Source organism: Oreochromis niloticus, linkage group LG20 (genome assembly GCF_001858045.2).
Source record: "Oreochromis niloticus isolate F11D_XX linkage group LG20, O_niloticus_UMD_NMBU, whole genome shotgun sequence".
Lineage (NCBI taxonomy): Eukaryota > Metazoa > Chordata > Actinopteri > Cichliformes > Cichlidae > Oreochromis > Oreochromis niloticus.
The window spans coordinates 7341083-7367472 of record NC_031984.2 but is presented as its reverse complement, the minus strand read 5'-3'; the positions used below and the strand labels follow the sequence as shown (position 1 = coordinate 7367472).

Here is a 26390-nt window from a genome sequence, read left to right as displayed (position 1 = left end):
TGAAGTAATGGTAGAAGTTGTAATTTATTTATTTTTAAGTATCCTTTTATTTGTTTCGTTTCTCTTGTAAAAGAGAATGAAGTAGGAGTAGAAAGTTGGAAATATTCAAGTTAAATAAATTGAGTCCAAGTTCTCCTTTGACATTAAACATTGTTTCACGATATGGTTGCTCCATGCATTTTCTTAACGTGTAAAACCAGATGACATGTTTCACAGGTGCCAAGTATAATTGGGTCATTATTATCATTATTATTATTATTATTATTGTTATTATTGTTATTAAGTATAGCAGTATTAACATGAATATTGAGCTGTGATCACAGAACTTGTCGTCCGGGTGCATCGCCTCACAGCTCATCACGTGGGGCTCGCGCTGTGTAGCTTTACAGAATGTCCCGGAAGAGGCTCCACTTGTGTAGTGAGGGCGCGAGGCGCAGGTGAGGCAGTCCACAGTCCTTACCTGTAAACAAAGGAAGAAAAAACGAAAAAATGGGAGCGACAGCATGGATACAGTTCCACAGAAACCCGCTTTTAGTTCGACCTCAGAGCTGGTAATGTAATGTTGTATATTGTGCCTGTATTTTCCCCCCTCTCGATCTTTGAGGCGGGTACTTTTTCTGTAAGTTTTCAAGTTTATTGATTGATTATGTAGGTCATCACGTGCTGGTGTCTGAAGCGTATCTTTTAAAATTCTCTTCCATCATAAAACACGTGATTAAATCCTTTCGTTTTTATGATGCAGCTCTATAAGCTATATTTCTCTGAACTTAATTCAGCTCCTGCATCAGGGTGCACTTTGCAATCTGGCTGCTTGCATACAGTAACATGTTGGGACTGCATCCTGCTTTGGCATAGCAGAACGCGATCAGTGCCACGCCTGCTCATTTAACAGCTCCCTAGGATTGTGAGATCATAAGTATTTAAAAAAAATGCCAGTACAAAGTCTAGGTACGTGTCCAGGAAATATTCTCTCTGTTTCCTCTCACGTCTTCTCTCCGCACCTCTCATTCTCCTTTCTCTTTCTCTTCCTTTATGTCCTTCTGTAAAACCTGCCAGGCTGGACAAGAGAATGTGATCCATCCAAGAGTCTGATAAACACAGCGTTGCTGCCAAACAAAGTGCACGGAGCGTACACGTGTAATAAGGTGGGTCAATCCACTCGAATCCAATCCACTGGCAGTGAGGGAAATTAGGTCAAATTACCGTTCATTCTTGCTAGTTTCTGTCTGATCATGCTGTCAGGAACAACATTGCCAAGAAGACTTGCTTCTTGGCTAGAATTGCTTAACAGAAGTCAGATGATGATGATGATGGTGGTTGTGTGTTACCTTTGTCACAGATGGCACTTCCTTTAGCGTTGTCATTCTTAAACTTGTACTTTAGTGTGAGAATATTTTCTTTTTTAACACTGTAACACTTACAAAAAGGAAATATGTCTGTGGTTTTGTGGTTTTAGCTGTGCAGTTTTACACGTTTAAGAAGGGAAAAAAAAGAACATGACCACAGATTATAAAAACAGCAGCCTCCCTGAGAATTTGATCAAAGTATCAAGTCAGCGTGTGAGCTATTTTTAGATTTTAGATTTGACAGTTTATTTTGTCTTCAAAGAGCACCTCACTCTTCTTAAATGTTCTGTTTTTAATGCGAGGAGCGGTTCACTTCACAGCCTGCTTGGAGACAAATAATCACCAAGTCATATGTGACTCCTCAGTCTGCTATATATAGCCTGTAGCTGTGTATTCTTTTCAGTTCAATTCAGTTATATTTATATAGCACCAAAATACAACAACACTCAAGTCAAGGAACTTTATATTGTATAAGCACTTGATTACAGTGGGAAAGGAAAATCTCCTTTTTTTACAGGTAGAAACCTTCAACGGAACCAGGCTCAGGGAGGGGCAGCCATCTGCTACCACCGGTTGGCGGTGAGGGCAGGGAGACAGGAAAAAAGACACGCTGAGAAAGAGAGCCAGAGATTAATAATAACTAATGATTAAACACTGAGTGGTGTGTAAACACACAGAGAGTGAAACACACAGAGTATTATATACATATATAAATGTATATAAGGCCGATAGCTGTATATAATAAAATAAGATGATTTAAGGTGTAATTGGGAAATTCCTGCGTTAAAGCAGCCAAAATATTACATAAAGTACTAAGGTTTAATAAATCCTTAATAGAAAATAAAGGGGCTCAGTAAGTTAAAATCTACATAAAATGCAAAAAGGGTAAAAATAATAAAAATTTCTAAGCTATGTAACAAGTTAAACATTCAAGTATTAAAGTAAAAATATACCGTTAGATATTTTAGTTGAACGAGAGCTGTTTTTGTTTTTTTGTTTTTTCATTTGCACTGTGCCTTTTTATTTGAAGCTAGTGTTTTGCATCTCCATAAAGGTTTATCTAACACACCAACACAACTGTTTATCTTTGCGTTTATGGTAGGTTGGGATATCTCTTTGTTGACTGAAAACTGTCCTGCACAGTAACAAGCATTAAGTCAATAAACAGAATAAGAGGAGTGATTTATTTTTAATTTTTTAGCATCTTGTCATATGGGCTCAAAATCTGCCTCATTTTGATGTCCATTTTCAGGAAACTGTAGTAAAATGTGAGGAGGGGAATGTTGGCCTTAGTAACAGCTAAAATGCAGTTTTGTTTACACGCATACGCAGGCAATCATGCAAAACATGCAGGTGTACTGTCTATAATGAAAGACTTTATGTCTGAGGTGGAGGGCAAGAGCTGACAACTTTACAGAAGAGAAGTGTAACTGTTGATGCCAGCAAATGGTACAGTGACAGTTACAGGAAATGTCAGCCTCACACTTATGGTGTCATCTGCATATTTTTCAGTTTGCTGTTAGGAAAGCGTTAACTTGTGGTAAATTTTCAGAATTCACCTTTCAAACAGTGTATTTGTTGCTTAAGGATGCTGTTGACTTAAAAGATTAGCATGTTGGTAGGAGTGCCACTACTTCTAGGTTAGTCAACAATCTTTGCCAACATTGGGTAAATGTTGACAGAGAATATGTGAGCTCATAGCTCCTATTTTAAACCAAATATTTCCCATAATGAGACACGTATTGTTTAGCAGTGTTTATGTTCCTTTTAACATTGATGCATATTTTGTTCTACACACAGCTTAGACGCTTCATCCAATGGACACTAGGGTCAGATGGTGTTGAAAACCTGTAGCTGTACTCTTTGTACTCAGTGTTACATCTGCAATAATATAGTACAGAAATGTGGTTTCCGTGTTCTTAGAGTTAGGTCCTCCTCTCACAGGCCCATATTCACACAACGCTGTGCATGACTTGCAACCAGAGATGTGAGGTTGAAAAAAGATCCACGGGCAGATTTCTTTAATTGCTAAGATTTTTTAGAAGTCAAAATCTAGGCCATTATTGTTCTCTTATATTCGATTTATGTTTCATCTTCTCTTGTTGGTCACTTTTCTTTGAACCATAACATCACTGAAGTATGTATAGTCTGTAAGTCTGTCCTAAAAAGAAATAGTTGTATATAACTTGGTTTTGCCAGGGTTAAGACAAAAGAATTCCCGGCAGACCAAACACAGGAAACCGTGCTTTAAATGCCACCTTGTTAGTGTGAGTTTCTTTGGACTTTGGACTGTTAGGCAGACAAAGCAAGATCTTCGAAGCAGGTCCTGTCCACCATGTGTTTTTAACTACCCGTCATCAATTAATAGCAAAAGAATCAGCAGATTATCTGACTATAATGAAATAATCTTAGATTATGTGATTAACATTACATGTTCATTTTCACCCCGTTTGTTTATTAAAAAGTAAACATATAGAACATATGTGTTTTAGCCGCATGTTTCTATTACACTGTGTACTCTTTCTTACAAGCAAGTAAATTTCCTGAGACTGCATGTGAGAATGACACATCAGCTGTGGGCGGGCTGTTTGGTTGTAAAAGGAAAGATAGAGAGAGCCGCAGAGGCCCCATGGAGGAAGTTAGTAATGACTCAGCCAACCAGGTGACATAAAGCCATCAGTCTTCAAACATTTGGACTATAATTAAGAGCACACGAGGAGGGAAATTCCCACAACAAGGCATGTAGGAGTTTTACATGACTGGACCACCTCTAAACATTACACCAACAAAGGCTGTAAACAGTGGGAAAACATTTGATCATTTACATGAACCTATCCCGAGGAGGTGTTATTTCCAGGTAGGAAGAGTTAATGTCACGATATAACGCCTTCTTTCACAGCTGCCCAACCCAGTGACCAAAAGGAACTGGTCGTCTTGACATCCTCAGCTATGGCGAGCCAAGGTCCTGTCAACCCTTCACATGCTATGTTTGACCTCTTCGTCCAAGCCCAGACCTGTAAGGATGTAAAGCACCATTTCACTCAGCTCTGCAGGCAGCTGGAGATCGATCCGAAGGATTTCGGGAGCTTCTACGCAAAGTTAAAAGAAAGACTGAACTACTGGAAGGCCAAAGCTTTGTGGACCAAGCTTGATAAAAGAGCTTCTCATGAAGATTATCAGCAAGGAAAGGCCTGCACTAAAAACAAGGTACAGACAACTAAAGGTCATTTGTTGTCATTTTCAAAAGATTTGAAAGGTTGGGATAAAAGATTTTGATGTAAGAAGTTGAGATTGTAGTTCTACTACTTGCACGATAGAGATTCGTCTTTGATTGCAGCTACATTAAAAGAGTTAAATCAGGTCTAGTAGTTTTTCCAGAGATTTGGATTGTGTCACAGAATCTTCATTAGCAGAGCAAGTTTATCCATTTATGTTGTGGGTCATTATAGAAATTCGACTCGAGTAGGTTAAATTTGCAAGAGCATTTGCAATATGTGGATTATTAATCGATTAGGTTAGGCCATGAGTACTGCTGTCCACGAAGACTTTCTGGCATTTTATGACATTTATCTTTCACAAACTTACAGTTTGGTAAATGCATTTATTTTAGTCAGAACAATGTGTATCAACCTGTGATAATAATGCTGTTTCCGGACTTTTATAGCCTAAAACTATAACAAAAAAAGTTACATCAAAAAGATTATACAGATTATCTATAAGTGCCTTTTTTTTCTAAGAACCTTTGCTGCACTTGCGGATCAATAACTGCAACCATCAAACCACAATTTATTTTCAATTCAGAAGTCATATTTGATTGTGGGCTGTGACTCTGTGGGTTTTTTGTATCTCTTCCCTTTAATTTCTTGTTAAATGTTTGCCCTTTATATATAATTCATGACATTCTCACATTCATCAAATGGCGTTATACTAATTGTCCTTTGAGAGGGGCTTAAAATCTTTCTCTTTTGTCCTCACGTTTTGCTTTTAAAACCATTTTTTATTATCACGTCCATGCTGAGGGTTTGCTGATTTCCTCTCTCCTAGTGCCTCGTGTTGGGTGCTGGTCCATGTGGCCTGAGAGTGGCCATTGAACTGTCCCTGCTGGGGGCTCAGGTGGTGTTGCTGGAGAAGCGGGAGACATTCTCCAGAAACAATGTTCTCCATCTGTGGCCCTACACCATCTATGACCTCCGCGAGCTCGGAGCCAAAAAGTTCTATGGCAAATTCTGCTCTGGCTCTCTGGATCACATCAGTGAGTGCCTCAGTCAGTTATTAGAGAGTGAGAGTCTGTATATAAAACCGTTTTTAGCCAGTCTGAAATGAATTAAACAAACTCACTTCATTATCATTGTTTATGGAGCTCCCATACTTTTAGTATTGCATGATACAATCTCAAATTTCAACCGTGTAACTACAACACACAAACTAGTCACTTGTAGTAGGATTTGTGACCAGAAATAATAGCTTGTTAAATAGTTGTTTTTTTACTTAATAGTTGCTAATCAAGCAAAGTTGCTTCTCAGATTCATGATTTCTGTATTTTTCTGTCATTTATATTTTATGGCTCCATTATCTTTAAGTTCTGCTATGTCAATACGAGCAAATTTCACACATCACATTCGTGAATTTTATTAATAGAAGAGTTTTTAAAGAGAGAATTGCAATATTAGCAACCATTTTTTTGGTCTGTGCACGATTGATAGTATTTGTAGCATTTTGGTTATGCTACACACACATTTCTCATGACACCCACATATATTTTTAGGCATCCGTCAGCTGCAGTTGGTTCTATTGAAGGTGGCACTCCTCCTCGGGGTAGAGGTGCACACTGGAGTGGAGTTCCAGGGTTTGATTGAGCCCTCAGGAGAAAATGGTATGTGCGTTTAACAACCATCCTCATCATCCTCTCTATTAAGTTTGCTTGCTTTATCCACTGTTGTTGTTGTTTTTCAAAACTGGAAATATTCATAGACCACCAACATGTAAAGCACTTGTGATGAAAACCGCTGAGGTGCAGAACACATAAAAGTTTGATGTGTTTCTGACAGGTTGGATGGCCAAACTGCAGCCCCGGTCTCATCCTGCTGCAGCCTTCCAGTTTGATGTCTTCATCTCTGCTGGGGGAGGCAGGTTTGTCCCTGACGGTGAGACAAATACTTATGCATGCTTGAATACTTTCATTTCCCACTGATGCAATAAGGGCTACTAAGCAATTTCACAAGGCCTAGATGATGCACATAGTTATTATGCACAATCCAAACTTACCCCAGCAGTCAAAATGTAGCATTTCATCAGCTAAGTTTCCTGTTTTTCTTCTTACCCAAACTCTCAGGGTTCAAGCATAAAGAGCTGCGAGGAAGACTGGCAATCGGCATCACGGCCAATTTCATCAACAGACACACAGCCGCTGAGACCCAAGTAGAGGAGATCAGCGGTGTAGCCCGCATCTATAACCAGAAGTTTTTCCAAGAGCTACTCAATGAGACTGGTAGGCATCCCTGTGACATCTGCAGTGATGTTTGGCAAAAAAGGAGGAGGACATCTTAATTTGCAGTGAAGCAGCTGTCTGCTCTTATTTATAGTATAATGTTTAAAAATTAAAGCAAGAAAAGAGAAAATCGTTGGCTTCGGATGAACTTGTTTTACTCCGCAGCTTTCACTAAGCGAGAACCTGAATTGGGAAGTAGAGTCACTAACCAAAACATTTTTTAATAACAACATGAGTGCTTTTATTTTCATTTAATTTTTCCTTTGTCGCACCTTGCTGAATGCAAGCCTCAAGGCACGAAATAAATGTTCACACTGCCGCTTCGGGTTCAGCATGAAGTGTGAAACAAACAGCAGTGCTGTTAATCTGCGTTTCAATCCTCATCTAATTTCCTGTCAGATTCTTAACTATGGGTCAACCTGCCCCAATTCTCTGAGCTAATTTATATCTACTGCACCTTCGTATCAGTGAAACGCTTTAGAGGAACTGAACTGTGTTTACTGTGCTCACACCCATTTGAACGACTGTCTAATTCTAATCCACACCGACTTTCCCTGTGTAGGCCAACATGCTCTTACATTTTCAAACTGGTTAAACCAAAAGAGAATAGCAAACATTCTATTGAGAGAAATATGGCACTGAAAGAAACTGCAGAAATGCTTTTGCTTTCAGCTTACCTCATTCAACCTCTCCTCCATACTTTCTCTCTCTCCATTCTCCATTCCAGGTATTGATTTGGAGAATATTGTCTACTACAAAGACGACACCCACTACTTTGTCATGACTGCCAAAAAGAAGAGCTTGTTAAAGAAAGGGGTCATTAAACAGGTGAGAATAACACATCTATTACCGAGGAAAAGTGTGATTCTTATTGGCACAAGCTCTATCTCTGGCCAGTAAAGAAAAAGAAACAAACCACATAGATGAAACAGCCCTGCTGCTGCTTCAGAGTACCAACACTAAAAACTGTCAATCATCTCTTCTTTCTCTGCTGCCTGGCCCCTCAGCTAATGTGGCTGAGTGTAAGACATGTCCTCTGTGTAAGAGAAGGTGCCAGAAGTCCTCTGATACACTTCTCCCTCTATGTCTGCAGGATTATAATGATGCAGAACAGCTGCTGGCCCCTGCAAATGTGGATTACGAGGCTTTGTGCAACTATGCTTATGATGCTGCCGACTTCTCCACTGGCGGCGGACTGCCTGACCTCCAGTTTGCTCAGAACCACGCCGGCCGGCGGGATGTGGCGATGTTCGACTTCACCTGCATGCACCGTGCTGAGAATGCCTCGCTGGTCAAGGAGAGGAGAGGGAAGAAGTTGTTAATTGGTCTTGTTGGAGACTGCCTCGTGGAGGTAGGGAGCAGCACTTTGAGGTCTTTTCCCTTAATTCATATCATTAACAATGCTAGATAACTGTGGGACAGAATATTGTATTGAATTATATTATGCCGCTTCCTAATGCCATACAGTTACTGAAACACTGGAAATAAAATAAATAAAAGTAACCTCTAGTTAACTTGCAGAAAATTGCAAGGCAATTGCAGGCAATGAGCCAAAGCGAATCAAAGAACCAAATTAGTGAACAATGACTGTAGAAAACAGTCATTGTTAGTGAATTGAGACATTAATAAAGGCATCTTATTAAGCTAATTTTCACAACAGTTATTTGAATTTTTGGATTCTACAAGAGTAGTTTTGCCTCATTCACGATTTAAAACAAGTAGTTTTAGCTCCTCTTCCTTTAAGGCCGCCCTTTGTTTGAGCCAACTTTCTTGTAATTGGCTGCCCTTCACAAATGCAAAGTTTTTATCAGCAGATTTTTGGGGTTGTGGCCAGAGCTGTCCTCATATTAGTGATATCCAGTCTCACTGACATCATCAGGGTCAGATTTAGAAACAGACTACTTTATCAATCCTTGAGGAAATTAGGTTTTTTTTTTTATACCTAGCGTGGGGAAAGAAATGCATGAAACTATGTGTTTAGATGAGCATGAAGCATCTAAACGCATATATTTTTACACACACTTGCCTCATAATTTTAACATAATTTTAACAACAGTGTTGACCATATAACGATCCACATGGTGCGTGCGTGCGCTGACTCTGACACTAAAAATTAGCACCGTCATTTTTAGTGTTTTAGCAAGCTGATGTTTCTGCAGGAAGCACAGTCTAACGTGTCTGCTCACTCTGTGTGTGACTGACTAGATAAGCCTCTGCATGTTTTCTCAAAATAAGGTTGACAGGATGTTTCATTTTACACCACACAGGCTTTTACGGTTAACATGTTTCTGTGGTTGATGACACAGCATACTCCATTTACTATTAATTAATTGATTAAGTGACATTTTCTGTTACAAAGTGACATTAAGTGCGTGTTCTCTGCAGCCTTTCTGGCCTCTGGGTACAGGCATTGCTCGTGGGTTCTTTGCTGCTTTCGATGCAGCATGGATGGTCAGGAGCTGGGGTAATGGGGTCCCACATCTCAAAGTCCTGGCTGAGCGGTAAGTACATTTTATACAGCTAATAAGCTGCACACTGTTTTATTTCATGATCTCATATTTTGAGATTAGATTTCCTAATGCAGTTGCTGCCAGCTTGTTTACTTCTTACACTGAATGTTTATTAAAAGAAAGCTCTACTTTTTGTTTCCTTACAGCAAAGACTACAGTTCTAATATTAACGTAATTTTTTGTCACAGGGAAATTACGTTAAACTTTTAAAGAAATGCATCACATTGAATGAAAACTACTGAATAAAGTAGAGAAATATCGCACTAGAATTTGTCAGCCTGCCTGTGGGTCTCATCATCAGCAACACTACCCATCCTGACATAATCAGCGTGATGGATAGTTGTTCTGATTGCACAGGCATTATTATTATTTCAGCAGGAATCCTTGATGTGACCAGAATAAAACAATTAGGCTTTTAGTGATAAATGTTCGTGTGGATTGTAAAACTTGAATTACATAATAAAGGAAATTTTAGCTTATTTCCTCATAAAATACCATCCTTTAGCCACAAAGTGTTAAAAAAATAAGGGTGTGTACCTGCAGATCAGCTAAAAAAACAACAATGTCAGAGGCAGTTAACCAGTAATTATCCCTTACTTGCAATATACAGCAGTTTTTGATTGTTTTTGGTTTTGCTTGTCTCTACAAATATGCAGCGAAAGTGTCTACCAGCTCCTGTCCCAAACAACACCAGAGAACACCAGCAAAAAGTATGCTGCTTACAGCATCGACCCCAGAACACGGTACCAAAGAGTAAACTTGTCCGCCATCCAGACTCATCAGGTCAGTGCTGTTATCTTTTATTTAGTCAACAGAGATTGAAATCAGAGTTTCTTTAAGCCTTCATCCTAAAGTTTATTTAAGGAGGCAGAAAACAGTCTAATACGCTCTTCAGTTGCTCTTCAAAGCAAAGCTGTGTCAAGAAATGAAACAAATCTGAAGTTTTATATGAAAATTGATGAGAGCAGTTTAACATTTATCAGACCTCGGCTTCTAGTCAACACACCTGCTGTTTTAAACAAATAGATCTATGTGGACTAAACAGGTTGAATGTTGATTTATTGACTCTGTCCTCTTTGTATGTACTGACTTATCTCCTGGTCACTCAACTTAGGTGCAGCACCTGTATGATGTTGAAAAAACTCATCCATCATTCAAGAAACAAAAAGAGAGTTCACTTCACATGCGTCAAGGTCAGCGACTCCTTTGACGCTTATTCTGGTTATTCTGGTTATTCTTTCCTGGTCTTGCTAAATGAACCAGGAAACACGATTGCGATTAGCATTGGCATGAAATATGCAACTGCAAAAGCTGTTAGAGGTTTCTCTGATTTATTGTCTGGTTTATTGCTGTCCCAGATTCAGCTGGCGGTTCTGAGGAGCTATTGAAATGGTATCAGAAACACACTGCCGGTTATAAAAATGTGAATGTAAAAGACTTTACACAGTCCTGGAGGTCCGGCTTGGCTCTGTGTGCTCTGATCCACCACTTCAGACCTGACCTCATGTGAGTTCCTGCTTAGTTTTTATCTGGCAGTACAAGAATGCTTTGATTATCTAATCAATCAGTCATTATCTAATCAACGTAACACATCGTCTTTGCTATGAAAAGACTGATCCTGTTTTCTCATTCTTTCCAAGTGATATGTCCTCCCTGGATGAGTCTAACTGTGTTCACAACAACCAACTGGCCTTCAGTATCCTGGAGAAGGAGCTGGGCATCCCCCCTGTCATGTCTCCCAACAGCCTGGCTAACACTGATCAAATAGACAAGTTGTCCATGGTTCTCTACCTCACCCAGATCCAAAGCGGTTTCGCTTTACCAAAAAAAGGTGAAGGTTTTAGAATAGAATAAAGAAAAAAGCCATAAACAAATCAATCAACCCACATTCATACATACACACATACAAAACTGTGACATTTATCATCAATGCAAATATTAACAAAGTCAAATTTAATCAGTGCATTTGCAAAATCCCACAGTCCATCGAACTTATCTTTAAATATAAGCTTATATTTTATATATGTTTATATATATATGTAGTATATATTAGTAGCTATTAGTGACAGCATTATCAGTCTTACATAACTCGGTTGCCTAGACACAGCGCAGCATTAGAATCACCTTAAAAGGTTCAGGTGTCCTCCCACTGAAAAATGTTCAAGAAACGTTCAAATCAGTGCTACCCCTTTAAGAAGCATATTACCCAGAATTCATTTGGCTTAAGTGGCTAGTGCTGTGCTCAGAGCCAGCCTCTACTGGTTGTGCTGCTCTCCTGCACTTGAGCCAGCCCAGCAGCAGACAGAGCAGTCACCGTGTAGAGCTGACTTATCGGGGGTCTGATGGGAGCAGCGCCTCTAGAAGGGGTTCTGCTTTTCCTGCGCTGAAGGAGGGGTTTCCGCTGGCTTTTTGTAGAGGTATACGTACAGTTTCTTTTTTCAGTATGTGGACTTATTCAGTGTAGATGTGAGCTCAGCCTTTGGAGGTACTGAATGAGCTGAGGTGGGTGTGATATACTCTGTGATGCTGTGATGCTGTGCTTGTGCTCCGCTGACTGATGTGCAGGCAGGAGGGAGCTGTCAGTCTTGGGTAACCTTATCTGAATGATGAAAGAGTGGGAGTGATAGTCAGAGCTGCAGCTGAAGAGTTTTTTTTTATGCAGATTGACAAGTTAAATCCAACTGCTGCTTGATGTGACGCCACTGAAAATTCAACTAAGACTGATTTGTCATATTTCTGACAGAGATTTAAACATAAATTATAATATCTTGACAATTTTTTAAACGGTACCCTAAGAATATACTGGGCAGCTGTATTGAAGAGCTGCAAGTAGGCCAACACTCACATTCAGGTGTCTTTATATTAGCACTCTAGTCTAATTTAAGATGATTTTGCTGTGTGTCCCTCTTTGACATTTTTCATTCTTGCATTTTCTGTTGGCAACAGAGCCCACAGGCTTCCAGCCATCGTCCAAGTCTCTGTCTCTCTCCCGGACACAGTCAGCTGTCTTTTTCCTGAGTAAGCTGAAGCACAACTCTCTGCAAAGACGTAAGGTACGCCCACTGTGCCTTGAGTTCACTGTTTACACAGCACGGAGGAATCTTTGATAAAGATATTTTCAAACACACTAGCTTGTTGGCTGGAGTTCGCTCCGGGGCCTTCGGTCTGTGTTCTTGAGCTGTTGGTGACTCACATGTCTGCTTTGTCTGGGATTCCTGTTTGTGATGACAAGATGTTAGATGTTAATTCAGAGGAAGTGGCTTTTGCTGTTCTACTCCTTGATATTGTTTAATCGTGTTTGTTTTATAACTGTTCTCAACAAAATCAGGTCATGTGGTAGTTTATTTTATTTTCTCTGCAGGAAAAGCTGGCAGCAAACAAACAAGCCACTGGAACAGAGACAAGAATGGGAGATGAGGACAGTGTGAGTGTGATTCAACAACTCGTGCTGGACTGTGGAAGCTTTCTGCATGATACTGAGCTTTAAAAACCATCATGCTCTGTTGTTAAATCCCATTCTGCTGTCTGACCTTTTCCCTCAGACATTGGCATCTCCTGTCTCCTCTGAGCTCGATCCTGTTGCCGAGGTGGCTCCTGAGCCGGATACTCCTGCGCTGATGGCAAACAGTGAGGAGTGTTACTTCTGTGGTGAAAGGGTTTATCTGCTGGAGCGAATCAGTGCTGAGGGAAAGTTCTTCCATCGGACCTGCTTCACCTGTGCTCGATGCAACATCACACTTAGGCTAGGAGGATACACCTTTGACCAAGATACAGGTGACTTGCTGAATTTATACATGTCTATACTGGGACTAGTATAGACTCAAGTTTTCAACTATATCTATATCTGTCGCTCTACCTATAGATGTATATACAATCTTAGGTAGATCCACTGATTAACGTCTTATTCTTCACTCTAGAGTAACGCTACAGTAACTATCATTATATAGTGTTGGTTTATTTCTCAAAGCTGTTATAGAATCAAATATTAGACATCCGCCCCACGCTGGCTGAGGCTTCGAGTATTTGCTGGTGATTACTGTCAAAGAGGCAGCTTTAGTCCATATCTGGTCTAACTCCTTCGCTTTTATTGTCTTTTTGCCTATCTAGCAATCCTCCGTGAAACTGCCTGATGCTGTATTATTGTGTATAAAGTGCTTATATCTATGTTTTCAACAGCTCTTGCATCAGTACTGCGATTGTTCTCTCAAAGCCAAGATCAGATTTTGCTGCTATAAGTGAAGCACCGCTTAATTATTTATGTGTATAATTAATCATTTGCGCTGAGACCCTTTTCAAAGGGGTCTGTACTCAGACTAAAAGGAGATGAATAATTTAAGAAAACAGCAGGGGTTTCCCTCTTTAGCGTTCACTTGTCTCCAAATTTCAACTTTTCTTGTTTTGTTTTTTTAACATTTTTTTTGTCTCTGATTTCTCCACAGGGAAATTTTACTGTGAGCTACACTCTGAAGAGCTGGCAAATGGGCCTGCAACATCTTGTGAGGTGGGTCACTAAAGAGAACTGATATAAACCATGCTGTTGCTTGCTGCTGATGACTCCAGACACCATGTTGAGTCTTCTTATTCATTATGCTCTTGTTACACAATCTTCAGTTGCATCATCCTTCTGGCTGATGGGTTCAGTGTCAGCAGGACTCGCTTGATTGCGGAGATACATCTAATGAGAATATTTGTTTCCAAACATACAGTTAGAGCCCAGTAATCATGATAACAACAAAACAAGTTTACAATACATAAAATCATTAGGAACACAGATTTGTATGACAGGTGGAAGGTAATCATAATGAGTATGCCAATTTATAGAGGTGCATTTTGAGACAGGATTTGAAAGCAGAGGGAGAGTCTATGTTATGGATCTCTAGTGGGAGGGAAGCCACAGGTCGGCCAAAGCAGCTGAAGGCTCTAGATCCCATGGTAGTCACGTGGATGGATGCCACAGTGAGATGGACAGAAGAAAAAGACTTGAGAGTGAATGGTAATGGACTGGTTCTTATATAGCGCTTCTCTATTCTCCTGGAGTACTCAAAGCACTCTATACAACACGCCGCATTCACGCCATTCACACAAGCACTATCATCTATACGGTGAGTGCTGTCTAACTATCATTCATACACATTCATACTCCGATGGATGCATCGGAGAGCAAGTCGGGGTTAGTATCTTGCCCAAAGATACCTGGCATGCAAACTGGGGGAGGGGCAGGGATTGAACCACCAACCTTCCGATCAGCAGCTGACCTGCTCTACCTCCTGAGCTACAGCCACCCCAAAGCTTACAGCACCTGGTATTCCCAGGCAGGCTCCCATCCAAATACTAACCAAGCCCAACCTTGCTTAGCTTCCGAGATCAGACAAGATCGGGCGTGCTCAGGGTGGTATGGCCGTAAGCTGTAAGAGTGCGAACGGGTTTGTTGATGTGCAGAGGCTCAGAGAGGTACTGTGAAGAAAGGTTAAGGATGGCATTAAAACTGAGGAACAGAATATTGAAATTAGTGCAATATTTAACTTGAGCACTGCTGAAGGACAGGTGTGATGTGACTAACGGACTGAATTCTGGTGATGATGCGAGCAGCAGAGTTACGGATCAGTTCAAGGATGAAAATAAGAGGAAGACCAAAGAGACAGGAGTAATCAGTAAGAGATATAACTAAGGTGTGAATGAGGACAGGAATACTGTTGGGTGTGAAAGATGGATGGAGGCCATTAATGTCATGTAGATGGAAGTATGAGGATGGAGTGACACTACCGATGTGAGCTTGGAAGGAAAGTGTGCTGTCAAGGATGACACACAGAAGGGGAGTGAGAGAAACTGAGGAGGTGTCAATGTGAAGGGAAAAACTGTTAGATTTTGACAAGGTGGTTTTGGTGCCAATGAGGAGAACATCAGTTTCATCACTGTTCAGTTTGAGAAAGTTGGTGGAGAACTGGATTTTCCTAGAAGCTAACACAGAAGGATGTGGGTGGGACAGCAAAGGAGGATTTGGTGGACAGATAGAGCCGGTGTCATCAGCATAACCTGGAAATTGATATTAAATTTATGGAAGAAATGGCCAAGATGAGGTAGATAAGTGATAAATAGACGAGGCCCTTGGACAAATCCCTGAGGAACACCAGAAGTAATTAGAAATGGGTGGGATTTGAACTAAGTGAGGCCAGAGAGAGAGGTTTGAAACCAGTTTAAAGAGGTGTCAGTGATTCCAGTTGAGACTAGGATTTTAAATACACTAGACTAAAAGTTATTGACATTGCATGGTCTACAGCAGGCTTCTCAAGTATAGACGTTACTGCCGCTGGTTTAAGAGAAGAGTGTACAATAACAGAGGTAAGGGGGAAATGTATGGTGACAGTCATTATGGTGAGCAGGGTTTAATCAAGACAGCAGGAAGAGGATTTAATTTACTGGTAGATGGCTTCGATTTTTCAACAACAGAGGGACGTTTCAAATAAGTGCACAGGAGGGAGGGGCTGAAGGAACTTGTAGATACAAATTTTAAGAAGGGTTAGTTGCTGGTGAATCTTATTTGGGCATTAATTCAGTTTTTTTTTTTTTAAAACATATTTCATTTTAAGCTATGTGATGAAGATAAGCTTAGTGCAGACACAGTTTTAATTCAAGGTTATTTACATCTAAATTGGAGGAAGCGTTTAAGAACTACAGCCTATATGTAGCCTTGTGTTTTCGGTTTTATTTAGTTTTTTTTCCAAGAGGCCAAACCTAATTGTATCATTCACTGTTTTGTGGACAGTTAAAAGATATTCCAAGTGTAGTATTTGGATTTTGAGGCAACGGCTGTAAACCCACAACATGAGTTCAAAGGAACTCTCCATGCAAAAGAAGCGGTCTATCCTTAATTTGCAAATCAAAACAAAGCATCAAAGAGAAAGCGGGAACGTTAGGAGTGGACAAATGATCCGTTTGTTACATTCTGAGGGAAAAAAAGTGAACTAGTACTCTCAACAACATAAAAAGATAAAAAACCTAGTCAACTGACTATAGGGATGTATGATTATAGGATCATGGTGATTTAGTTATGAGAGAAAATGCACTGTTCATCACAAGCTGTAAAGCGGTGATAAGAAGGGGAAAAAAATCACCTAAAAAGCCAGACCAGCTCCTGAATAGCATTGTTTGGACAGCTGAAGGGTAGGTTAACCTGTGCCAGAGTGATGGGAAGAAAAAAAGCATGGAGACATCATAAATTGCTCATAATCCGAAGTAAAACTGTGTAGGCAGTGTGACCCATGCATGGATGGCTTCTAAAAGCTCTGAGTCACTAGCTTTTATTAATGATAAATGACAGAGTGACAGATGACAGAAGCAGCTGGATGAAATCTGAAGCATACAGTACAATACTGCCTGCTTACATTCAGCCAGAGGCAGCAAAGTGGAGTGGACTACATTACTGGAGTTAAAGAAGTGGATTATTCTGTAATAGCCAATGGAAATGCCTAATCTCAACCAAACTGCACATACATTTCTTTCATTTCATTTCCCTGTCTCAAAAGATAAAACTAGGGGACATGCACACATATGAACTAAAGACAGTCTTAATATTTAATGTGACATCATATTAAATATATACATTTATATATAGCTTGATATAAAAATGGCTGCAATTACTCCAAATTATCCTTTTAATTCAATCTGAGTTATTGCAACTATAATTGCATCTTCTTTCATTTCATATCTCTAAAATAATTTGTATAGTTTATTAATATATAGTTAAATAAACTTAACTAATTTGTATATAGTCTGTGGGCTAATTTAAATTAAACATTTTTTTCATGCTTTTTCTTAATTTAGGAAAGCAAAGGAACTCACAGAGAGACAGAAGAAGGAAACGGAGTTTCCAGTGATGAATATACTCCATCGCCATCGGATGAGGACTATGGAAACACCCTGGACTGTGGTCCTCCTACTCACACACAGTCACAAACATCCGAAGAAAAGGACCACCACACATTTGAGTCAAAAGAAGACTCCCAAGAACCACTTGTATCAAAAACTCCCACAGACCATCCACCTAAATCTGAGGTAGCAGCAGCCATTAAGGAGGAGGAGGAGACAAAAAAAATGACTCCAGGTCCCGTTCCAAAGCCTCGTCGCTCTCGGCAGACTACTCCCAGCCATCAGCCCTCTCCCCCAGTAGCAAAGCCTCGCACAGTCCACCTCATCAGTCTCACCGTCCCAGAAGAACCTTCATCTCCGGCTCCTACAGAGGAGGGCTCTAAAGCAAGACCAGACTCCCGTCCTAAACAGTCACTGCGGAAGCTTCAGTTGACCGATGAGGAAAAAACCCAGCTGGTGAATCTTCACAGCTTCAGCGCAGACTCGGATTCAGAAACCCATGGCGGATCCTCCTCCTGCTCCTCTTCCTCAGCAAATGCAGGGCCTCCTAAAACAGAGGGCCTGGATGGGCAAGAAGAGGAGGGTTACTGGAGTGGGAGCACTGCTGGGCAAATGCGGGAGAAGAGGAATCGACGCTGCTTCAAAAGAAAAGAGATGCCAAGCGGACAGGCCAGAGTGCGATCAAAGTTTTCTCCGTGGAATCTCTCTTCACCAAGGATCAGCAGAGACACCCGGCTCAGTGTCCACGTTAATCAGCCGGGGAGAGTGGGTAAGCTGGCAACTCATCGCTTTGGTCTTAGCTCAATCTGGAGGCTTATTGCAACACTTACTCTTACTTTTTCCCACAGAAACAACATTCAGACATGTCCACCACACCTCAGAAGAGGGCGTCGAAGGAGATGACGATGACGATGATGATGACGATGATGAACAGGATATTGACTTGTTTGATGAACAAGTAAGGATATCAGTAGAGTTCATTTGTTTCAGTTTTTCAGGGGGAGGATATTTTACACTAACTGTAATATTAAGAATAAGAATAACTTTATTTATCCCGAGGGAAATTCTTTTGTCATGTACATGCTCAAAGCAGCAGGAGAGACAGAGGAACAGATAAATAAGATGATATACAATAAGAATAGTAGTATACAGTAATGTACAGTAGTAGGATAGTGCAAGACATGGTATCAAATAACTCTAATGAAGTAATATTTACTTTACCTCTAGTTTCAGAGTGTGCCATCAGACCCCGTGGAGGCAGAGAAGCTGGAGTTTAAGAGGATGAAGACATTGGAGCGGCGAGCCAGGATGAGTGAATTACAGCGATTCCGCAAAGCTCAGGTGAGTGATCTAAAACTCATTCCTGCTCCGTTTTTCTACAACTTCACTTAGTGGAGCAATAAATATGCACATAATTATATAGTTGTATTGGCAATATTGTAACTTATCTCATTTCTAAGATATGTTTTTATCATCTGTAAAGTTATGTGAATCCATGCTTACTAGTCATTTTTACTGCAACCAGTCATGCAGTGCATTCTGCTAGCAGTCTGTTATCATTTGCATAAAACTGAAATCCAGGCTGTTATAAGTAAATGCAAACACATGCAAATCACAACGCAGCTAGAAGTTGGCAATCTACAGAGGAGACAAATTCATCAGCCTGTAATCAGCTGTTAATCCCAACTAAAATGTTAAGAGAAACAAATTTTTACTGAAAATTGTTCTTAACATTAAAGAAAGTTTGCAGATGAGTCACCGTGTTGGTTTATGTTTAAAATTCAAAAGCAGACAGCCCATTCATCTGCTTCAGAGGCATTCATCCAATCAGGTGCACCTCAGTGTTTGCACAGTTATTAGAGGATGCAGGAGAGGGAGAGTAGCTGTCAATCATCTGTCTTCACACCCCATCGAGCAATGCCACGAAGCAGGGTGAACCCTTGAGTGTAACTCATCCATATCCATTTTACAAGAATTGGTTCAATTGTATTTTTTTATATATCTGCCCTCTGGGGAATTCAGATTTGTCACCAAAGCCTATTTCAAGAAATTAAAGTAATTTCATTAAAATATTTGTCAAAATGTACTTCTTGATTTTTTGTTTCACAGTCCATCCAGAGAAGACTGGAGGAGATTGAAGTGACCTACAAAGACCTGGAGGACAAAGGTGTGACGCTGGAGCGGACACTGCGAGGAGAGGCTGGTAAGATCAGATCATCTTGTTTTTACATATTTAAAGAACTTAGGGTGTATTGTTCTATATCTTCTGACATTTGCGATGAAAAATAGCTTATTTTGGAAGTATAAAGTCAATATAAAAGTTTATGCTTTCGCATAAATAAAGGTTCATAGTGGAGTAAAATCATCAAGATGTTACTTGGGTAGTTGAATTGGGGCAACAAACGACGGGGATAGTAAATCGTAGTAAAAAGAAACACCTTGGGAAACATTTTTACAAATAATCGGTGAAATGGCAACAAGTCAGTAACATGTTTTGGTATAAAAAGAGCATCTTAGAGAGGCAGAGTTCCTCACAGGTAAAGATGAGTAGAGGTTCATCAATCTGGAAAAACCTGAGTGTTAATATCTCGTCATCTATAGTACATAATAATCTCTATGTGCAAGGGAGAAGTTTGAAAATAAGTATCGGATGCCTGTGGTCTTTAGGCTCTCAGATGGCTCTGGATGAAAAATAGGTATGATTTTGTCATGGAAATCACAGCCTGGGCTCAGAAATACTTCCTCTGGGTTTAAGCTCTTTTAAAATGGACTGAAGGATAAATTTGAAAATGTTTATGGAAATGATGTTGTGTCCTCTGGCCTACAGAGGAGAGACAAACATCCAGTTTGTTAACAGCTTTCACTTTAAAAGCATGCCTCTCTAATGGTATGTTCTCTATGGAATTAGCAGCTTGCACATCCGGAAAGACGGCATCAGTACTGAAAGCTGTCTGTACATGTTGCATGCTTTAGAATGACAATGTGCTGTTGTGAGCTTTTACAACAGCTTTTACAACAACATAGCTTTGTAGTAGAAGAGTCCAGGTGCTGAACTGGTCTGCCTACAGTCTAGAGCTCTCACCAACTGAAAACATTTGACACATGATGACTCGAAAAATATGAGATAGAAGACCCAGGACTGTTGAACAGCTAGAATCTGTATTTTCAATCTACCTTTTAGCAGCATTTTTAAACAAATCAAGTGCACAAACTGATTTACTGAGATTTGCAACACACAGTTTACTGCTAACTACACCGATATTTAACGCCAAACAAACCAGCATGTCTCATTATTTGCTCTTGATATAAAAATGAACTGACTGCATCTCTGTTTAGAAAGCCGTGAAACCTTTGTAAACCACACATATGAGTGCTATTTGGGGATTGCACTCCTATGCTATTTTGGTCTGTTTAGTAAATCTGGCCCTAAATTTGTAGGTCAGCTGAATTCTTTTTATTACAGCCTCTTGGAATCCTTATGCAAGTTAGCGTGTGGGCTTGTAGACAAACACTCACATGGGTGCTGTGTCAGATGCCGCAAATAAATCTGGTTCCTCCTCACCAGTTTATTGAGAACCCCCACAACCCCCCACCCAAAAAAAACACATCTTCCTGTTTTCTTAGAGAAAATATGCACCATTTTTTCCTTCCAGAACGCAGCGGTTCTCCTGATATGATCGAACAGTGGATCCAGCTTGTTCATGAAAAGAATGCATTGGTTTCCGAGGAGTCGGAACTCATGGTGGCGTAAGTCTGCAGCCTCACTGGTTCATTCTTTATTTCAAAGAGTAAAAGCTTGTCTAGTCATACAAGTAATACAACAGAGCATCTGTATACAAGCGACATGGTAGACGGAGCAGATCTCACATCAAAACACTGCGGTGACTGGCTGTCCTCACAATGCTAAAAGCCAGTCTTCTTTACAGTCAAACGTCATTTGTCATCTGTCCTCATGATAACATACAGCGTTACGACTGACAGGACTCTGCTGATGCTTGTTTCTCTTGCAGGTCTCGACAGCTTGAACTCGAAGACAAGCAGAGCATGTTGGAGCTGGAGCTCAGGAAATGCATGGAGATAAATGGTGTGCACACAGAAAGACTTGTAACTAAAAGTGTCTTTGATGTATTTAAAGAGAGCAGCCTAACTTCTAAACAGGCACCAGGCCGAGCAAGGCCCGTGCTGCGGTGCATGTTTGTCCTACTAATGAGCACATCAATGCTTTCTTTGTCTTTGCCACTTTAGTTGTTGTCCCATTAACTCAGTTCTGCATATAGCAATGTCCTGCATTTTGTAGGACACTATACACTACTGGACCATGTTTTTCTTTTTTTTACCAAATGATATATCATATGATTATTTATTGACCATAATTTCTTCTAGCATTAATGCCACTAAACTAGTGACTTACGCCTGTTCATAATGTTTCCCCTGGAGTTTCCAGGTAGTGTATTGTGCAGTGAAACAAATTTTGACCACTTTCTGCATACAAATAACTGAATATAAGAATATATGAATATGCAGAATCTTTTGGCAAGAGATAAGATTTCTGGCACCAGAAGCATTCGGCTTCTTTCTTTAGTCTAATCACAGGTAAACAGTCCATGTAAAGAGCAAAAAAACAGGGATGCACATGCAAATGCAGTCTCATAACCATCATCTGTTACCTGATGACAATTTTTAAATATATTACAATTAATTAACACTGACTGGTGCACTGAGCAGGAAGTTCATATTAGCCTTTATTTCCAGAAAACATCAAACAAAGGTCAAAGAGTCCCCGGTTTGGCCCAAACAGGCCACAGACTGCCTTTGAAGCATTTTCAACAGTGCAATAATGGGCTCAGCATTTTGAGTCAGACATATCAAGTAGATCATTTCCAGTCTGCTTAAGCTTCAATTAGATTTAGGGGAAATGTATGGAATGTGTTCCTTCACCGAAAGAGGGCAATGAATTCTTTTCCATGTCTTTTAAATAGAATTTCGTTGGAAAAGTTTTCTCCTTATGGCAAGTATGGACAGGAGAGGAAAAACTAAAGTGACTACAAAAAAAGTACAAACCTTGTTTGAAATGACTCACTAAGGGGCCTTTTGCTTCTATGGAAAAATAAAATAAATTCCTGGCAAGTAAAAACAAGAAAGGTTGGGAATTTTTCCGAGCAGGAATAGTCACAAAGGTTTTTGCATCATAGTCAGCAGATATTGGGAAGGGAGGAGTACAGTACCACGTATCCATTTTTTCCCCTAATTAGTGAGAGGATGAGAGTTTACTTGCAAGAACCACTATTCAGCTTAGACTTGTTTGTGTCTGTGATTAATTAGAATTGGGTGTGTGCATATGTTTCGTTTGCCAGATAAGACACCAGAGCAGCAGGCAGAAGAAGAGCGAATCCTTCAGCAAATGATCGAAGTGGTGGACATGAGGGACTCTCTGGTATCGTTTCTGGACGAGAAGAGGCAGAAGGAAATAAGCGAGGAGCAAGAGGCTTTCTGCATCATGGAGGCCAAACGGCAATCAAAGGGAGGATCTCAGGTTCACTGGGCGTAGGGTGAACCTGCATGTCCCGTGCTGGTGATTATTTCACATCTTCTGTTTGTGAGACTCGCTGCTTTCAGACTTGGAACCTGAAATGTACATTTGCAAAGCCAAAGATGATCGAGCTTCGTTATGGAAAGTAACACACCACAAGCACTCAGTCAGCAGGTAGAATTTAGTTCAGGCTTGTGAGTCCGGAGGCTCAGAGAGTGTCAGTTGCAATCCACCCCCTAGAGGGAGACATAAGCCTGGAGATCTGAGTCTTTCAGCTGACATGCCCAGAGACTCTGCAGCTAAAATCTGCCTGCCATATTGGGGTCATAGCAACATAGCCGCATAGGAAAAATGATCTTTAATGTATACTGAACTATTGAACATTTATCACACAAATGATGATCAGTAACCAGCCTGGGACTTGGCCTGATTTACTGTCAGATATGTGACTTGAGCACTAAGCCAAGATAGAGCAGTATGAAATCACAGTGGCTGGAAAGCTGCTGTACCTGACTTTGTCTCCTTAGAGATGGTTCTAGGCTGATAATACAGGACAGGTGGTGTTTTTGAAAATAGATTGATGTTCCTGTTGATTTGACCTGTTTCATCATGGTGAGTGCTACTGTACACAAACACATGATATCCTAATTCTATCTTTAGTATTTGTATTACATAAATGTGATGGGATTGTAAAGAAAAAAAAGAGAAACTAAGTGACATTTAAACATTACAAATATTCAAACTTTGTTTTTCATTTCTTTTTGTCGATGTTGATGTTTTGTAGCACTTACAGCTGTTCACCGTGTCCTGTCCTGCAAGCACATTGGATAGTTAATCTCAGGGGTTGATTGTTCAGTCCTTTAGGGTCAGAGTTAGTTTTCCAGTGATAGTCTTCAACAGTTGGCTGCACTTTATTAGTGGACGCAATTAATTTGAGGTGATTGAGGGGGGAAAAAATATGGGCAGATTTATCAGATTTATCTATTTATAAATGCCAATATTTATTATTTGCAGGTATTCCTGTTCATGTGCTGGATGAATGGCCAAAATTAAAACAAAGACCGTTTCTTGTATAAGTGAAAAGGAGCCTTATATAATCATTGTCCTGCTGCCATTTTGTGCTATCTGGACAGCCATTCACAGTATATCAAATAAAGATCATGCACTTTGTTGTTTTTGTTTATTTATGCATTTAGTCTTATATTGAAGCACTGAGCAGTATAACTAATGCATTCCTCATAATATATAAGGTGTTGCCATAAAGGCTTGACTGGCCTGCTATTCTAATTCCTAACCTCTAGGATGCATACTTGGCCTTGATTCAGATTTAAATAGTGGAGAAGCTCCTTACTATTAAGGTCCACAAGTCAGTAAAATGAAAAATATAATGCAGCAAAAGTCCTAAATTGTAATTTTATTGAAGCAAACAAACAAATATAATCACCGAAACTATCAGAAGAACTTGGAAGTGCAGGGTCACATCCATGTCTAACAGGTACATTTTAAGGACTTCTTTCCTTAAAAAAGTGTTTATGGGCAACATCAACGCAGATATAAATGAAGGTTGTTACTGAGTTAATTAAAGTGCGTGTTTGTTTGCTAACGGAATATTTATCAGACCTTGTGTTCTCACGGAGGAAGTGCGGAGGATGAGCACAATGTCAGATGTTCTGAATTGATACATAAAAGTGAATAATTGCAGCACATCATTACAGGTAGACTGCCCACAGTTTTTACAGTGAAGATAATGTTAACAATATGCATTATGTAATACTTTTAACAAAGAAACATGTTTTTTTGGAGTAGTTGCATAAAGCAAATAATTGCTTTCTGTAAGTTTGAGTGCAAATGTCACACACGGGTCGCTAGTTTTCTGCAAGCACTCACTTGTATTTAATCTAAGGTTATGTAAGCACTTAATATATTAAGCAATGATTAAAATAACTTGCAAAACACTTTACTCATGTTTGTTTGGATTAAAATCCTGGTAACATTTGCTGGATCTTTTTAAGATATATATGCTTATATGACTTTTTTTCCCACATGGGAGCTGTGTAAATATAGCTCTGAGCACAGATTCCTTGATCCATTTATTGTAATCCCATTGACCATTAATTTAGCTGCAATGGATCTTAAGCGCCTGAGGTGGTGTAAGGTACTTTGTTGCACCTGTGAAGAGAATGGGGAGCTTTGTTTTACATCCCTTTAATGACATAGTCTTGGATAATCCCCGTGGCAGGGATTAAAAAGTTCACACTGAATGATGTAAGGCGACACGAGTCGCTGTTTTATCAATCTTTGTCAACAAGTACTGCAGCGTAATGTGTTGGGATTTGAAAAGCTACTGAAAAGTATCACAATTAAAAGTATTTTATGAAGATGTATTAATTTATTAATTTATTTGACATTTACCAGACACATAACAGTACATACTCAAGATCTAGCACCATACTTTTAGTGTATTCTCTATATTATTTCTGGATATCTGAATCAATAAGCTGGGAACATTTTAATCAAATTAGTGCTTCTTTCTTCTTTTTTTCTTATTTGAAGATGGTTTTACAGAAGATGTACATTCCTGCAGTCTGTATATCCCAGTAACCATTACAATTCACTTAAATTAGATGATGTTTAGATAACGCTTTAAAACGCCCTTCAAAGATCTATCTTAGGGGTCTATCTCACCTGAAGAAGAACTTTGGTGGGGGAACTGAGTAACAGAAAACAATGCAAGAAATCCAAAATACACCTGACACCTAACCTTGAAAATGCACATTTATGGAAATAGGCAAAGAACAAATGGATGAGCATAGCTTTCTGCAATTATTATCAGAATATTTGATTTTTCCTGTAACCCTTTCATGCATGAATTATGACAACCTCAATAGGATTTTTTTCTTAAGTATTTTTATTCATCTTTAGGCATGACAAAAAGATTTTTGAAATTCACTTTTTTAAACATGGACTTTTCAAAGAGTTTTTTACATGTCCACTTAGGTGGACAACATACATTTTGACTTATGAATTTGGTATGGAGTGACACATCAGTGTCCAATGTAGTGGTTTATGTGCAAGCATACCATCAACACTGGCACAAATACAAGAAAACAGCCTTTGAATAGCTGTCCACTGTGGTGACCACTATGAGTGAAAGGGTTAATGCAATGAATCCACTTGTTAAGTTTCCTGGCCTTTCTCTCTCTATAATGTATCCATTAGCAATGTTCCAATTGATTTGCATAATAATTTACCATATCATGATATATCGCTTTTAATAATTTGTGCAGTAGGATCCCAGAGAGAGTGGAGCCTATTCCAGCTGATTTTAGGCAGTGGGGTACACCCTGGGGAGATTATTAGTTAATTATAGTGCAAACACAGAGGAAGAAACAACTATTCACGACCAGTCGGAAGGAACTTGTCAGGCACAGGAAGAATATGCAGACTCTACACAGGAAGCAGCAGTGAGTCAGCATATTCACATTCACATGTGTTGCCTATTCTTAAGACTTGACTTATTTGAGACTTAAATAAAAGCAAACATGTATATTTGCAAATATTTAAAGCTCTGTACACACTGATTAAGGTGGACACTGAGCGACCTGTTATACAGGAGATGTGCTGAAGTAAACTTAATATGAGCCTAATTT

General features: G+C 39.7%; 1 protein-coding gene and 1 pseudogene across 4 annotated transcripts; one reads left to right on the top strand and one right to left on the bottom strand.

Moving 5' to 3' along the window:
* Positions 1-408: 408 nt before the first annotated feature.
* mical1 (microtubule associated monooxygenase, calponin and LIM domain containing 1) lies at positions 409-24695 on the top strand. 4 transcript variants are annotated; one of them, XM_019349820.2, is made up of 26 exons: positions 409-551; positions 1057-1145; positions 1864-1925; positions 4246-4553; positions 5391-5598; positions 6112-6219; positions 6395-6490; positions 6679-6834; positions 7562-7662; positions 7928-8185; positions 9220-9335; positions 10001-10127; positions 10459-10537; positions 10703-10850; positions 10985-11175; positions 12291-12397; positions 12706-12768; positions 12887-13118; positions 13784-13845; positions 17166-17979; positions 18059-18168; positions 18438-18551; positions 19320-19413; positions 20864-20957; positions 21221-21294; positions 22565-23927. In XM_019349820.2, the coding sequence occupies exons 4-26, from the start codon at positions 4296-4298 to the stop codon at positions 22756-22758; spliced, it is 3804 nt and encodes a 1267-aa protein (XP_019205365.1). In that variant the 5' UTR covers positions 409-551; positions 1057-1145; positions 1864-1925; positions 4246-4295; the 3' UTR covers positions 22759-23927. The 4 variants fall into 4 exon arrangements, with proteins under 4 accessions (XP_019205365.1, XP_019205366.1, XP_005448424.1 ...); XM_019349821.2 differs by lacking the exon at positions 1864-1925 and having other exon boundaries at positions 1057-1125; XM_005448367.4 differs by lacking the exon at positions 1864-1925.
* Positions 14632-14750, bottom strand: LOC112843377 (uncharacterized; annotated as a pseudogene).
* Positions 24696-26390: the final 1695 nt, after the last annotated feature.